We start from the raw sequence: 14,506 nt of genomic DNA, 5'->3' as shown, positions 1-14,506 counted from the left end.
AAGATAGGCTCAAACCCACACGACCAAGAAGAAAGCCCACACGTCCAAGAGAGGTGGCATGATGGTAAATAAGAAGTCATCTCATAAAGATAACACAGGAATGTCATTAGTCAAGAAGAATATGTCTATTTGTATCTTCTCTTATGTAAAACTTGTAGCCTTAAGGGCATTATAGACATTATAATATCCTCTCAAAAACTATAAATAGAGGCCATTGGCTTGGGGTAGATCATCAAGTCTCTCTCCACTTCTCTCAGTTCATCCCTAAGCTCTCTCTCTCTCTCTCTCCCTTCAGTCGAGCTTCTCTCTTGCTCTCTTTTTTTTCTCCTCTTCTTCTACGCTCTCATTTTGTTTATCTTTCTCTCTCACCACCTTGTTTGAGGTTCTAATCATGGGTCCAAAATTCAACAAGTTGGATGTTGGGCATACTCCTATAGTGAATCTATGCATTGCTCTAAAGTGATGAAAACATATGAAGGTAAACAAAGAAATACTATAGGAAAACAACTTGAATTGAAATGAGGCGACTATGCTACACTCACTTCCAAAGTGACCTCTTTAAAAAAAAAACTAGGGGAAACTATAATAGTAGAACTTAAAGTATAAATTTTTTCTAGGTGACCACATTTTTTGGAGTTAACTTTGCTGGAGATATGCAACCAAATAACAAAAACACAAACCTTGAAAGCAACGAAGCAAGATATTGCATACCTTGATTGAAAACATCATAGAGTGATTAATTCCGACCAAAACTATTTGATTAGAAGTGAAATTTGGCTAAGAAACTCGAATTTAGGAGAAAAGAAAATTCAATTCACGTCAATACATAGAGAGATAATAGGAGAGAAAGAGGAAAATGAGAGATTTTCAGTAGAACTAACATTTGGTACTTATGATATCGATATCTGAAAAAATACAGTTTAGAGTGAGAAATGGTTTTTTCTCAATAAACTAAACTCAAAGAACTTTAAATTGGTACCTAATTTGACATAAAAAAAACTTCGTTTTTGAATCTTTTATGAACTCTTTATTTTCTTCATTCTATAGCATGACTTTTGCCAACTCCAATGCGAATATCTCCTTAAATATAAATCAAATTGACATAAAATTTGTTGGAAGATGGGCTCATGCCCACATAACTAAGGAAGGCTCACACGTCCAAGATAAATATGTTAGAAGATGGACACAAGCTCCCATGTCCAAAAGACGTGTGTTAAAAGATGAGTTCAATTCCACAGACCAAGGAAGACTCACACGTATAAGAGTAATAGCATGATGGTAAATAAAAAATCATTTCATAAAGATGACAATGATATAATTAGTTTAAATTTTACGGGTATAATTATAATATTATAGTTTTCTCTCCAACATGTCTCTCTGTTTTTTGTATTAAAGCAGTGATTTTCAGGATTCCAAAAACCCATCTTTTTTTCTTTTGCTGGTATTGCTACTTTGGTTTATTGGTTAATTATATCTCTCTCCTGCTGGTAATTGCCACCACTCTCTCCACTATCAGACTATGGTCCGTTTCCCTTAGCAATTGTTCCCTCGTCTGAAGACCATTCTTTAACACGGGCCCAGGCCCCCTCATAAACTGGCACACCAGGTAGAAGCCTCTTGCGAGGTGTAACCACCCATGGTCTTTCATGTGTGACAGAGGCTACCATCTCCGTTGAGGCAGCATTCACAAAATCAAAAAATCAAAAGAAGTTTCCTCTCTGATCTCTGCTGCCTACATTTAGCCTTGCTAACATGCTCCTCATGCCCCCAAGAAGCACACTTATCCAGTAGCAATGGATCCAGTGGCCTTCCCGTTGAATACCATTTGCCTTGAGACGATGTCAGACCTCTCGTGATCCAATCCTGCAACTGAAAGTAAACATATGCACAAAATAGAAACCATTCTTGTTCTATCTCCTCTGCCTTTGGGAAGTGACAGAGAAGAGGATTCAAGTTTTGATAAGATAGTGGCCTCTAATGTGTCCTCATCCCATATCAAAGAATGGGTAACTGATTCAATCAAAGGAGATCTAGCAGTTGCATCGGATGTTTTCAGGAGCCGATGGTGGTGAGATGATTCAAGAGCATAACTTTCCAGAAGATTGTGGGGAGGTGCCTAAGACTTTGCCAGAAGTACAATTCCCTTAGAAGATGGAGAGCATTGATCTGCACCCACCTGGAAGGAAGCTGGATTAATCTCTGCTCTGCCATTACTGGATAGCTTTGTCGTTGATCACTTCCAGCAGCTGTTCGGTTACTTTGTATACAGTCTGTCGTCAATCTCTAATATCTCTGCCAATCTCATCGGACTGAAGTTACTGTCTTCCTGTGTTAGTCGGGCATTGGCATTTGATATTTCATTCCATTGAGACTGTTTTCTTTCTTGTGGGAGAGAAAATATTGAAATTTGCCCAAGAGGGAGGGGCCATTCTGCTCGTCAACACAGCCTCTAATAAAACTCAATCTATCAAAATTAAACTCTTGAAAAAACTTCACTCGGAAAGCGAATTACATGTCCACAGACCCAAATCATCAAACAGAAAATCAAATATCCTTTAAAGATCATTAAAATGTCATTAATACTTCCACGAAAATTTCTGCTGACAATCCATTCTACAAGTTTCCTTACCGGTCAGTATATACAAGACCAACCCCCCCGACAGACGAAGAAACAAAAAATCTATCAGAAAATATGAGCACTAAGCACGCTCGCCACGAATTCGCCTAGCGAGTTGAATATCCTTGGGCATAATGGTAACTCGCTTCGCGTGAATGGCGCATAAGTTGGTGTCCTCGAAGAGCCCCACGAGGTAGGCTTCTGCGGCTTCTTGAAGGGCCAGCACCGCATGGCTCTGGAACCTCAAATCAGTCTGCGTAAACGTCACCAAATAAACAACGTTAAGACTCTTCAGAAAAAGGGGAAACCTGTTGTAGAACGGAAATCTAAAAAAAGGGAAAACAAACCTTGAAATCCTGTGCAATTTCACGAACAAGACGTTGGAAGGGAAGTTTGCGAATGAGAAGCTCAGTACTCTTTTGGTACTTGCGAATTTCACTGTTACGCAAAAAAAGGGGAAAAAACATTAGAAGGGCGAAGATTATTAATGTGAAGATTGAAACATAAATAAAATCCCTGATTTGCGTACCGAAGAGCAACTGTTCCAGGGCGATAACGGTGAGGCTTCTTGACACCTCCGGTGGTCGGAGCCGACTTCCTAGCAGCCTGCAAAATTACGAAATTCAATTTAAGCTCCCAAGATCAATGCCCACATGAAGGGAACATCAATTTAATCTACCTATAAGCCAGAAGACAATGATTACCTTAGTGGCGAGCTGCTTCCTTGGAGCCTTGCCTCCAGTTGACTTACGAGCGGTCTGCTTCGTACGAGCCATGACTTCTCAGATCAAAAATCAAGAACAACAAGAAGAAGCTACACACCCAAATACCCAAAATCAATACACAAATGAACAGAATCGACGAGCGCACGACGCCTAGATGAAGAGAGAGAAAACTAGGGTTTCGTTTTCTTTACCTTTTGAAGGTGAGAGGAGCGCAAAGCCGGGCAGAAGAAATCCTAGGAAGGGTGGGGGCTGTCAAGCGGCTTTTAATAGCCGGTGTTGAGGCGGTTGGCGTGGCGGAGAAGTGTAACGGATGGAGTCCGAAACGAATTATCTAATTTCCAAATAAAGCACAAGATCCGTGTGAGATGCTCTCATTGGCTACAAAGGAGGAAGACGGATCGCTGACCAAGGATAATTTGTTTACAACTAATTCAACTTCAACTTCAACTTCAACTTCAAATTCAAATTCACTTAAATGATCTAATTCAATTTCAACTTCAAATTGGGTGTTAACGGAGACGAGTTCAAGTGCATTAGAAAACAGTTTATAACCAAAACAAGAGACTGTCATCAAATCAAATTATAAAGGTGGAATTCTTGAACAACTAACCAAAATTTTCTGACATTCAATATCAACATGGCTATGTTCCTCCCCTCATATGTGGGCTTTGTAGGCTTTTTCAAACCCCACACGTTTTAGAAGAAGAGCTCGAAGGAGGGGTTTTCCTAAGGAAGAGAATCTTCCTTGCAGTGTCATAACCTTTTCAGTAGCAACTAATTGGGTGTCAGGGAACTCAAAACCCTAGAGGCATGAGATTAATGCATTTAATTGGGTTACCTTCAGAAATTTGGGGAAAACCTGAAGCCCAATGGGAAAATCAAGGGAAATCGAAGTAGAATCAAATAAATTGATGCCAAAATGGAGAAAATAAAAACTGAAATGGGGGAAATCGAAGGAAATCAGGAGAATTTTTAGGGGAAAAGAAAGCAACAAGAGGGAAAAGGGAGAGTGAGATCGAGAAGGAGAAGAGAGACGAGAAAGGAGAAGGGAGTACGAAGATGAAGAAGGGAGTGTGAAGACAAAGAAGTCGAGAAGGGAGAAGGGAGAAGAGAATGCGAAGACGAGAGCGAGAAGAGAGAGGTAGAAGAAAAAAAATGTAGGTGTCTCGACGGCTTCAATTGGATGACTCTCAAAGATGGGTGGATTTCTGATTCCACAGTTTAAGCCTAGGGAGACTTCATCCCGATAATCTATGTCTTTCAGATGAAGTTGGTGTTAATGCACCACTAACAACTTCTTTGAATGGCCTAAATAATTTGGATAAACTTCATCTTTCGATTCATGTTGACTAAACATAGATGTATAACAATAATTAAACTAAGTTTTTTGTTTAGACCCACAAAGAGATTTTTAAGTAGCTAATTAGTACTTTAGCCTAGACCCACAAAAAAAAAAATTGCAGCAACTCACTAGAATACAAAGGCATAACTAGAATTTTCGTGGTTGATGAGCCAAGGTTGAGAGTATCATCAATATGTATAGGATTTTACCCCGGCCATTGTAATTGATATAGTTTGATATAGGGGAGTATATTAGAAAATATAGTCATGTGTCTATCTACTAGATTCATATAAACATTGTAACAACATTAGTCATGCTACTTTTCTTATTTAAATTAAATTAACATCTTGTGAGGAATACTAAGTTCTAGGTTTACTAGTTTGAAATGGGACAAGAAGTAAAATCTATTCTATGGGATCTACTATTTTTCATAAAAAAAAAATAGAAAATTAAGCTTATTTGATAAAATATCCAAAATTGTTCAATTGTCAACTCTTCTTTCTAGCCTAAATCCTATTTTATTGTGTCCAACTCTTTCTATTCTAGTTTTAGATATTTCCATACTTGGTTATGTGGGAGGGGGCAAGATTCTTAAAATAGATAAACATTTCATGTAAGAGAGGGGACAATAATTCAAAACATATGTAAAGTGGGTCATGACCCACATACCCACTAACCTAGCTTTGTGCATGCTAAGTGACATAAGCCTAGACCTAATAGCAACAAACAAGGTGTGAGAAGTTTAAGTAATATTAAACACTAGTGAACAAGGTTGTCTTTCTTATAAACTCATGTGGTTGTACATGTCAATGTGTAGCTTCCATTTCCAACCTGGAATGCTTGAATAAAAGAAAAGAGTATGAGAGGAGATGTGGCTTTTGTTTTACTCCTTTCTCCATTTTCTTCTCTTTTCTAGGCCATAATTGAAAATTTTCTCTATACAAACCTCATATTAAAACATTAATCTTCTCGATATTCTCGAAAGGCTTAACAAATTATACCCTCAAGGAATACAATAGTCAACTAAGCAACACAACTTAGATCCACAAAGGCTTATCTCTATCTGGTTGAGAAGAGGGACGGTGTTTGCCTACTTAAAGTCTAACCTAATTTATCCAATAAAATAGCCTTTCAATCAAGCAATCCTATTTGCCTATACAGTGTACAAATAGCTCAGTTATCTTGAATGACTTAATTTTAGAATTAAAGCTCAAATAAAACTTGGATTGGTTTTTCAAATCTAGGGGCACGCATAAAAACCAGGTTGATATGTGATTTGATATTACAATGTAAACTCATGAGTAATATTTAAACAAGATTTCAAAGTGAAGCCTTTCTAGTTCAGAATTACTAGTCTTGTTTTTATTCCTGTTGCCACTCACGACGAAAGCCAAATTCACCAATCTGGGAAATTGGAGAGTTTTTGAAAGGAAATTTCCCGTCAACTGTATGTACAAAATTGGTTGTGGTCGTCCAACCAATTAATACAGATAATATTAAGCTGGAATAAATAGTTGCGTCCCTCATTCGATGGTCAAGTTCCTATTCCGAATGTTGCGTTGCTGATCTGCAATTCTCCTGGCCAAGTTTGGTTGCGAAAAGTTGGTCTGTGCTGGTTTGCCACTGAAAGAAGAAGAGAGCTTCGGCTGAAACCACCGTCTAAGGGCAAGTCCACTAATTCTTATTTTTCCTAGTGACGCTTTCCCTTGATAAGGCAATCCCAATCTCCTCAACATTGCACTTATTGCGCGGCCGACCCTGTTGTCATCCATTGCCTCAGGGTTTAGTGCATGCATAACATAAGTTATATAGACTAAAAAGCTGTAGTGTTGGACAGAATTTTCAAAGCAAACTAACAACTAAACAATTCCCTACTCGTTCAGCACATCTTTATACTTCTAGGCATTTATTAAGCAAAGTGCTGGCCTCATGGCTTGGAATTCAAGTAAATGGAATATGAGCACAACAGTATAGACTGTGTTATGAACATGATTCATAGGAATATGTTAGGATTTATGAGAGTCCATATCATAGGATGGAGTGGAGATATTATTACGAAAGGGTAATAGAAAATTAAGATATCCCCTACAACATTCCTGGTACAAATTTGGCATATGTTGATGTACCATGCTGAAAGGTTCTCATGTTGTCACCTGGACACATTAAAGTAACAGCAAAAGTAGGGACTCTTCTTGGGAGTTCTTTGCATGAGTTTGGTCAACATGACTCAGCATATAGGTTACATATATTGACGGTTATGTAATTATGGTTTGGGAAACTTATCATTCAACTGATTAGAGAACCTAATTTCCCTACATGCTAATCTCTGAACTCAAAAACACAAAGAAATGGTAGCTAAAGTTGGATCTGCGTTGGCTTCAGCAATATTTCTCATTTTAAAAATCTTGAGAAGAAGATACAGGCCTATAAGGAGATACTGACCAACCCCCCACCGCCCCCCAACAAAAAAAAAAGTGGCAAAAATTAAAGATGAGAGGAAACCATTATACTTGAACCAATTGGGCTGAGATTAGTTACTAAAAGTGATGGGGTCATAAAAAGATTGATTGTCTGAAACGTAGGGGTTCTCCAAGCTTTGCACTGAAAGTTGACCTGGAAAAGGCCTTTAATTGAGTGCATTGGAAGCTGCTGGACGACCTCCAACCAAAAATGGGTTTTGGTATCACATGGCAAAAATGGAACATGAGCTGCCTGTCTTCCACCTCTTACTCTCTCCTCAATGGGACAACGTGTGAATATTTCAAAGGAAGAAGAGGACTACGTCAGGGAGATCCTTGTCACCATTCCAATTCAACATCATTGGAGATTACTTAAACACTATGATGTACTCTGCAAGAAGAATAGGATGACTCAGCCCAACTGCAGAAGATGATGAATTGGATATTCCCATAATCCAATTTGCAAACAATACAATCGTATTTTGTGATCGCATGTTAAATCAGGCAGCAAGGCTCAAGGCGGAGCTGGGTCTCTTTGGAATCACATCTGTGCAGAAGATTAATTTGGGGAAGTCCTGCCTACTGAGATTCGACATGGGGGATGACATTGCCTGCGAGTTAGCTAGCCAAATTGGATGTACACATGCAAAACCTCCCTCCCACCAACCTTTGTCTGCCTCTAACATCCACAAGACCAAATAAAACTTTACGGGCCCCAGTGATTGAAAACATGGAAACAAGGTTATCTACCTGGAAGGGAACTCCTCACCAAAGCCAGGTGACTAACTCTCCTCAATTCCTGTCTGGCTGGCTTGCAACTTACTATTTGTCCTCCTCTCTTGCCCTCTTGCCCTGCTAGAGTTGCCAACAAAACTGAATTGCTTAAAAGGATATTTTCATGGAGGAATGATAAGAGTGAATTCAAACACCACTTGGCATGGGCTGGTGTTTTACCAAATACTGCTGGCAGTTTGGGCATCCAGTCCACAAAAAAGACAAGTCAAGCATTACTGTTGAAATGGTTATGGGGGTTCAACACCCAAAGCGGCATTGCCTGGAGGAATCTGGTAGAAAGAAAACTCAGCTCCAGACTGGTTCCTGGTGGCTCAATGGAGGTAACAGAAGCAATCTCTCACCCATTTGGCGATGCTTATTCCTTCTACTCAATAAATTCAAGAACAGAGTAAAATTCTACCCGAGAAGGGAGCTACTTTTAGACTCTAGACGGACTAGTGGATTGGCGATAGAGATATCAAAACTTCAAACCCAAGTGTCCTCAACCTAACACTAGGCCAGATTTGACAACTGCTGAAGCCAGAACCCCCCCTGAACAACCAGCTGACTGGAATCTTCACATCCCTAGGAGACTCAATGAGGAGAAAGCTGCAGAAGGCAGCTGTCTAATAATCTCCTTGATGATACTCGTTTAAGACAGATTGAAGCTGATACCATCATCTGGACACCATCTGGCAATGAAAAGTAACACTGTCAGCTCTACTTATAAGTGGTTAACTAGTGGCGCGACCCATGAGGCAGCAGCCATGTGGAGGTTTTTAACAACCCCAAAAATCAGGTTCTCTACATGGAGAGGTACTACTATTGTCAACAGTCTATGTACTCTGTGGAGATCGGCATAAGAAGATATCTATATCTAACTCCTCCATTGACCCTTCACTTGGCGTGAAAAGAAGGCTAAACCTCTGTGGAGACATCGGCAGCACTTTCATGAAATTATGGACTCGCTTCCAGATTGTAGTTGTATTTGGACCCATGGACATAATAAATCAGCAAACAATGAGGCTGATCTCTTAGCTAAATGAGCACCGGCCCCTCCAATCCCACATTGTAAGGGCTCCCCCTTCCTGATTTTGTAGTCCTTATTTTTGGAATAAAACTTCACCTTTCTCAGAAAAAGAAAAAAAGTTCTTATTAATAAAAATATTAAAATATTGGTTTTCAGAAAGAAAAGGAAGGGAGATGCTTGCAAGAATAAAGCAGTTTAGTTGTCAGAAATATGGTATCATGGTCATGATCAAGACAGACAGTATAAAGTCTTGCAATGAAATGTCTTGGATCAAACTAATATACTCCCAAGACTAAAACAGTGAACTTGTCAGATATATGGTGTCAAATATACCAAAGTTCAATTAAATTGTAAAGGGGCATCAAATGAAACACTTCCAAGTTAGGCTGAATTATTGAATGTATCCATCCAAATTGAGGACTTTTACCTGACTGATTCAACAGCAACTAATAATTGCCAAATCATAAAAATCTCTCACCTTCCAGCCAGAGCGACCATCTTATTTCCTTTGGGAGAGACTACTTCAGTTTTTTCTACTCGTAGCAAAATAGTCACATTTGGCAATTTGGCACCTGTACAAAATGAAAGGGCAGATGTCAACACTAAAAAATAGTCATGCAGAAGAAATACGTATAAAAGTTTCCCCATATCAAGTGTTCAGGCATATTGATCAGTTGAAGAAAATTTTTGTATTGCAATAGGAACTTACAACTGAATTTTTATTTTATTTTTGAATGGCTACAATTAAGTTATTAAGGTCAAGAGAACATCGATCCAATTATTAATTAGTAACAAGAGAAAGTTGCCATCATTTTTCACTAGATTATGCAAACTATGCTACAAAGAGTATTATCCCTTGGAACGTAGAGCCTTCAAGTATATTGGGTGACTTTGGGTGTCTATGTAATTTAATATCAAAAAAGGAAAAGGAAAAAAATGGGGTATTTTCTAGGGCAGATTGTCTCTTTTTTTTTTTTTTTTTTTTGAAGATGGTGAACTTTTATTAAACCAAGAAGCTGCAAGTAATCAAGGGGGGATCCCAAAACAACAAGAGATCTAAGGGGGATCCCAACCTTAGCAAGAGAGTCTGCCAAAGAATTGGCGGAGCACGGTAAATGAGACCAAGTACATGAAATAATAGAGGAGACATCCATAATCTCTCGAAAAGTAGACCAATGACACCAGGGGGCTCAAGAAAGGGGAGGAACACCACAAGATTACCACCTTAGAGTCCTCGTCAATGACAAGGAGTCCAAAAAGGTGATCATGAAAGAATATCAAGCCTTGGCGAAGGGCCAAAAGCTTTGCGGTGATTGAATCCGCCGTACCAAGGCAGCCAAGAATGAGAGAAAGATAGTGTCGTCCAAATTGTGGAGAACCCCGCCAAGACCAACTGGCTCACGGTTGCCAAACGAGCTTCCATCAAAATTGAATTTGGTGTAACCAGGAGGTGGATGGGATAGAGGCCAACATCTGAGCAATGAGGCAACAATTATTACAAATGGGAAGGTTATCCAGGCGGTCCAAATTCCTTTCTAGTCAGAACCCAACAGAAGACATGGCCAATGATGTTTGTTGCCACCTCATTGATAGTTAGCAAATTTAAAGTGGAACAAGCAGTTAATCATTTCTCTCTAGAGACCCCAAGAGATGTTGGCTATGGAAGCAAACAAGAGAATCTTTCCCATGCAAGGGGTAGGGCAGCCAAGATGGTGTTGACATAGAGAGGCAAGATCGCAAGGGAGACACATCTGGATGTCAATAAGGTTAAGCAAATGATCCAAACCTTCCAGGAAAAATTGTAGTGAAGGAGCACATGAGGGCAACAAATGTTAGGTCCGACATTACCACGCCTTTGGAGATTGTCAACCGTCGGGATGTTATTGTGGATGCCACTCCCGATGAAGAATCTTATTTTTTAGGGCGTTGAGAGGTACCAAGCAAGGCCTGCAAGATGCCGCCCAAGGGAAGAAATCCAGCTCGAGAGCGAGCTGGTTCGCGAGCCGTTCAAACTCGGCCCGGTTCGATTCGATTTATCTAGATCTCGAACTCTCTCGAGCTGGTTCGCGAGCCGTTCAAACTCGGCCCGGTTCGATTCGATTTATCTAGATCTCGAACCGAGTTCGAGATCCAGATAAGGCTCATTTGAGTTAACGAGCCGAGCTCAACCGAACCATGGTTTGGTTCGAAAGCTCACAAGCCGGCTCGTTAACTTAAAAAGGGCTCGGGAGCCGGGAGTTGTCTTCGAGTTCGACTTCGATTTCTTCCTTCCCTCATCTGCCGTCCACGATCCTTATCACCGCCGAGACTTTCCCGTCCGCTGCTGTGGCCTCCTCCGACGCCGTCGACAATTGCTCGCCGACCGCCTTCGTCATAGACTCCCTTACCCCCGCGTAGTATCAGTTGCCACTACCTTCGTCGCTGCTTCCGTCAGAGTTGATAGACACCCCTGCCCCCTGCGTCGTCTCGGTGGAAAACAAAAGACCTAAGTTAGGGGAGAAATAATTCTCCCCCTGCGCGCGCGAAGACATCGTGCGACCTTCGCTCGTGCAATTTCGCACATGCAAGATCACAAGCACATGAAAAAAACAAATTTGTTTCTTGAACTCCGGTTGTCTCTTCCTCATGGCTCTTGAAGAGACTCAAATTGTTTGAGGTACTCTCTTAATGCTAACTCCACTCAAGTTTTTCAGAAAAAACGGATTGGTAACATTCAGAACTGTTGTTGTATGAATCCATGCTCCGAAGAAAAAACAAAAATGAGCATATGATTAAGTCATCCAAAACCATTTTTCCTAAACTTTTTCTCTGTCTCTATTATCTGGTTTTCCAATCCTTGAATCAGAACGATCTGATTGAGTACAAATGGACAAAACTAGCGTTGTTTTTGTGTTTGATTATTGAATAAAGTTTATGCATAATTATACAGCTTTTATGAATAATTTTATGCATAGTGTATAGATAATTTTATGCAGGGTTAATATACAGAGGTTATGTCCAATTTTAAGTAGAGGTTATGCCCAATTTTATGTAAAATGTATGCATAATTTTATATACAATTTATTTTACTTATATTTTATGCAAAGTTTTAAATGTACGTTGGAGCTCAAGCTCAAACTTGGTTAAAATTATTGGGCTCGAGCTCGATTACAATTTTAGGTTCAAGGCTCGGCTCGATCTCGAGTTTGAAATATTTAAATCAAGCTCAGCTCGAACATAGACAGGTTTGAGCTCGGCTCTATTCGATGCCACCCCTAGATGCCACCGAGAACTTCCCATTGGCTGAATGCATCCATATAATCTTGTCCACAACCTGTGGGTGGAGGGAAATAGAGCCCAGGTCCTCTAAGAGACAACAGGTATTCGCGGTTTCAATATCATCTAAGACGAAGATTCTAATAGTCATCATGTTTCCAAGAATCCACCACCGAGATGGAAGAATTGTAGTTCAGAGCAGCAATCGAGGGAAAAGAACTCTGGAGAGGGCCATGACCCTACCACCAATCAGCCCAAAACTTAATAAGTTATACCAACAAAAAATCAAACGATCGTAGCGAAGTCGGGTAGAAGAAGGTAGATAAATTGCCAGATGGGGGAGAGCATGTGGCGAGGTCCACCAAGGAAGCCTCCACTTGAGCCTAGCCGCAACCATGTGTCTCCAAATAGAGTGAAAGTAGGTATTGAACTTCCAAATCCACTTCAAGAGGAGGGCCTTGTTCATGGATGCCCTGAGATGAATACCAAGTCCGTCGAGGGCTTTCGGCTGGCAAACCATCATTTGTTCCCCACCATAGAAATATTTTTTTGATATGGTCCAAGTGGTGGCATACGGACAAAGAGCACGAGAGGAAGGAGAGATAATATGTGGGGAAACTATTGAGATATGAGTTAGTAAGGTGATGTGCCCAACTTTCGAGAGGAGCCTCCCGTGCCAAGTTGCCAATCGAAGTTTCAATTTCTCAATCAAGGGAGCCCATAAAGCTTTGTTGAGCCAACAATCAAAGAGAGAGAGACCACCGTAGGTAGTCAGGAGACTGGTCATAGAGCATCCACAATAAGCAGCGATGGAGGCAAGTGTCCCCAAGTCAACATGGAATCCAGTGATGGTGGTTTTGTGCCAATTAATCTTTTGCCTTGACAAGATCTAAAAGAGACAGAGAAGAGATTTGATCATTTAAAAATGGGAATGTCGAATTCCTGCTTCTCATCAACCAAGAAGAGCCAGCCTAAGGACCTTGCCGAAGAGACAAGTGAGGAAAGATACTCGGCAATAAGGTCAAACAGTAGGGGAGAGAGGGGGTCTCCCTGCAGGATTCCTCTACTACCTCGAAAGTAGCCACAAACCGTGTCATTGAGGAGGATAGAGTAGGATGCGGAAGAAACACGACTTTTTATCCAGAATCGCTAACAAGTGCCAAATCTCATCTGATCAAAGATGTCATCAAGCAGCTACCAGTTAACCTCGTCAAATACCTTCTCCAGGTCCAACTTGATAACAACCTTTGGGCGCTTTGATCGCTTAAAATGATCGACAAGCTCATGGACAGTCATGGTGGAGTCGAGGATCAAGTATACCTTGATAAAGGTGCTCTGACCGCGATGAATAACAGTTGGAAGGGTGGCCTTGGGCAGTCGAGCAAGCAACCGAGCAACAATTTTGTAGGGGCTAGATACCAGACTGATGGGCCTAAAATTCAGAGGATGTTCTGCAGTAACATTTCTTGGGGGGGGGGGGGGGGGGGGGGGGGGGGGGAAGAGGGGGAAGAGCAATGAAGGAGACACCCATGGCCCAATTTGTGAAGCTCCGGACCATGGAATTGATGTCATCCTTGAGGATTAGCCAGCATTGACGGTAAAATTCCCATTGAAGCCATCTGGGCCAAATCCCATTTGATCAAAGATGTCATCAAGCAACTACCAGTTAACCCGGTCAAATGCCTTCTCCAGGTTCAACTTGATAACAACCTTTGGGCGCTTGGATCGCTTAAAATGATCAACAACTCATGGACAATCATGGTGGAATCGAGGATCAAGTATCTCTTGATAAAGGTGTTCTGACCGTGATGAAAAACAGTTGGAAGGGAGGCCTCGAGCCGTCAAGCAAGCAACTGAGCAATAATTTTGTAGGGGCTAGATACCAGACCGATGGGACTAAAATCCAGAGGATGTTCTGCAGTAACTTTCTTGGGCCCCACAGCAATGAAGGAGACACCCATGGCCCAGTATGTGTTGGCATTCTAGTGGAAGCTCTGGACCATGAAAGTAATGTCATCCTTGAGCGTTGGCCAGCATTGATAGCAAAATTCCCCATTGAATCCATCCGGGCTTAGAGCATGGTCAGTAGGCATGCCAAGGACCACATTTTCAATCTCCAAGAAGGAGAAAGGGAGTTCCAAAAGCGAGGCGACGCAAGAGGAGATTCTGAAAAGCTGAATATGCCAGAAGGTGGGCCAGATGGGTCTCTTCTCCTTGTACAATCCTGAAAAAAAAACTAATAATCTTGTTAGTAATTGAGGTCCTGTTCGAGGTCACTTCATTATTGATGCATAATGAAGAGAC

General features: G+C 40.9%; 2 protein-coding genes across 3 annotated transcripts in view; both read right to left on the bottom strand.

Annotated features, from left to right (window-relative positions):
* Nucleotides 1–2,465: 2,465 nt before the first annotated feature.
* LOC137938792 (histone H3.3) lies at nt 2,466–3,609 on the bottom strand. Its single transcript, XM_068783830.1, has 5 exons — nt 3,534–3,609; nt 3,322–3,431; nt 3,147–3,223; nt 2,965–3,055; nt 2,466–2,870 (listed from the first exon to the last, which is right to left on the bottom strand). The coding sequence occupies exons 2-5, from the start codon at nt 3,391–3,393 to the stop codon at nt 2,700–2,702; spliced, it is 411 nt and encodes a 136-aa protein (XP_068639931.1). The 5' UTR covers nt 3,394–3,431; nt 3,534–3,609; the 3' UTR covers nt 2,466–2,699.
* A 2,341-nt stretch (nt 3,610–5,950) lies between these two features.
* LOC137939237 (pentatricopeptide repeat-containing protein MRL1, chloroplastic) overlaps nt 5,951–14,506 on the bottom strand; it is a 32,570-nt gene continuing 24,014 nt past the window's right edge. For both annotated transcript variants that reach the window (XM_068784468.1, XM_068784469.1), the window contains exons 17-18: nt 9,426–9,519; nt 5,951–6,442 (exon numbers count right to left, since the gene is read on the bottom strand). In XM_068784468.1, the coding sequence (XP_068640569.1) occupies nt 6,208–6,442; nt 9,426–9,519 (329 nt within the window). In that variant the 3' untranslated portion in view covers nt 5,951–6,207. The remainder of the gene's footprint in view (nt 6,443–9,425; nt 9,520–14,506) is intronic.

The sequence above is a fragment of the Aristolochia californica genome, unplaced genomic scaffold (assembly GCF_029961685.1).
Source record: "Aristolochia californica isolate CCGP_79_NKW_82.1479 unplaced genomic scaffold, dmAriCali1.0.hap1 SCAF_8, whole genome shotgun sequence".
Classification (NCBI taxonomy): domain Eukaryota; kingdom Viridiplantae; phylum Streptophyta; class Magnoliopsida; order Piperales; family Aristolochiaceae; genus Aristolochia; species Aristolochia californica.
This window is presented reverse-complemented; position numbering and strand designations above follow the sequence as displayed.

Bases quoted from the DNA above. Each gene is read 5' to 3' on its own strand.
- LOC137938792 (XM_068783830.1), bottom strand. From the start codon at position 3,393: ATGGCTCGTACGAAGCAGACCGCTCGTAAGTCAACTGGAGGCAAGGCT. The intron at 3,224-3,321 runs GTAATCATTGTC...GTAATTTTGCAG, and splicing joins GGAAGCAGCTCGCCACTAAG to GCTGCTAGGAAGTCGGCTCC. The intron at 3,056-3,146 runs GTACGCAAATCA...TTTGCGTAACAG, and splicing joins CCTGGAACAGTTGCTCTTCG to TGAAATTCGCAAGTACCAAA.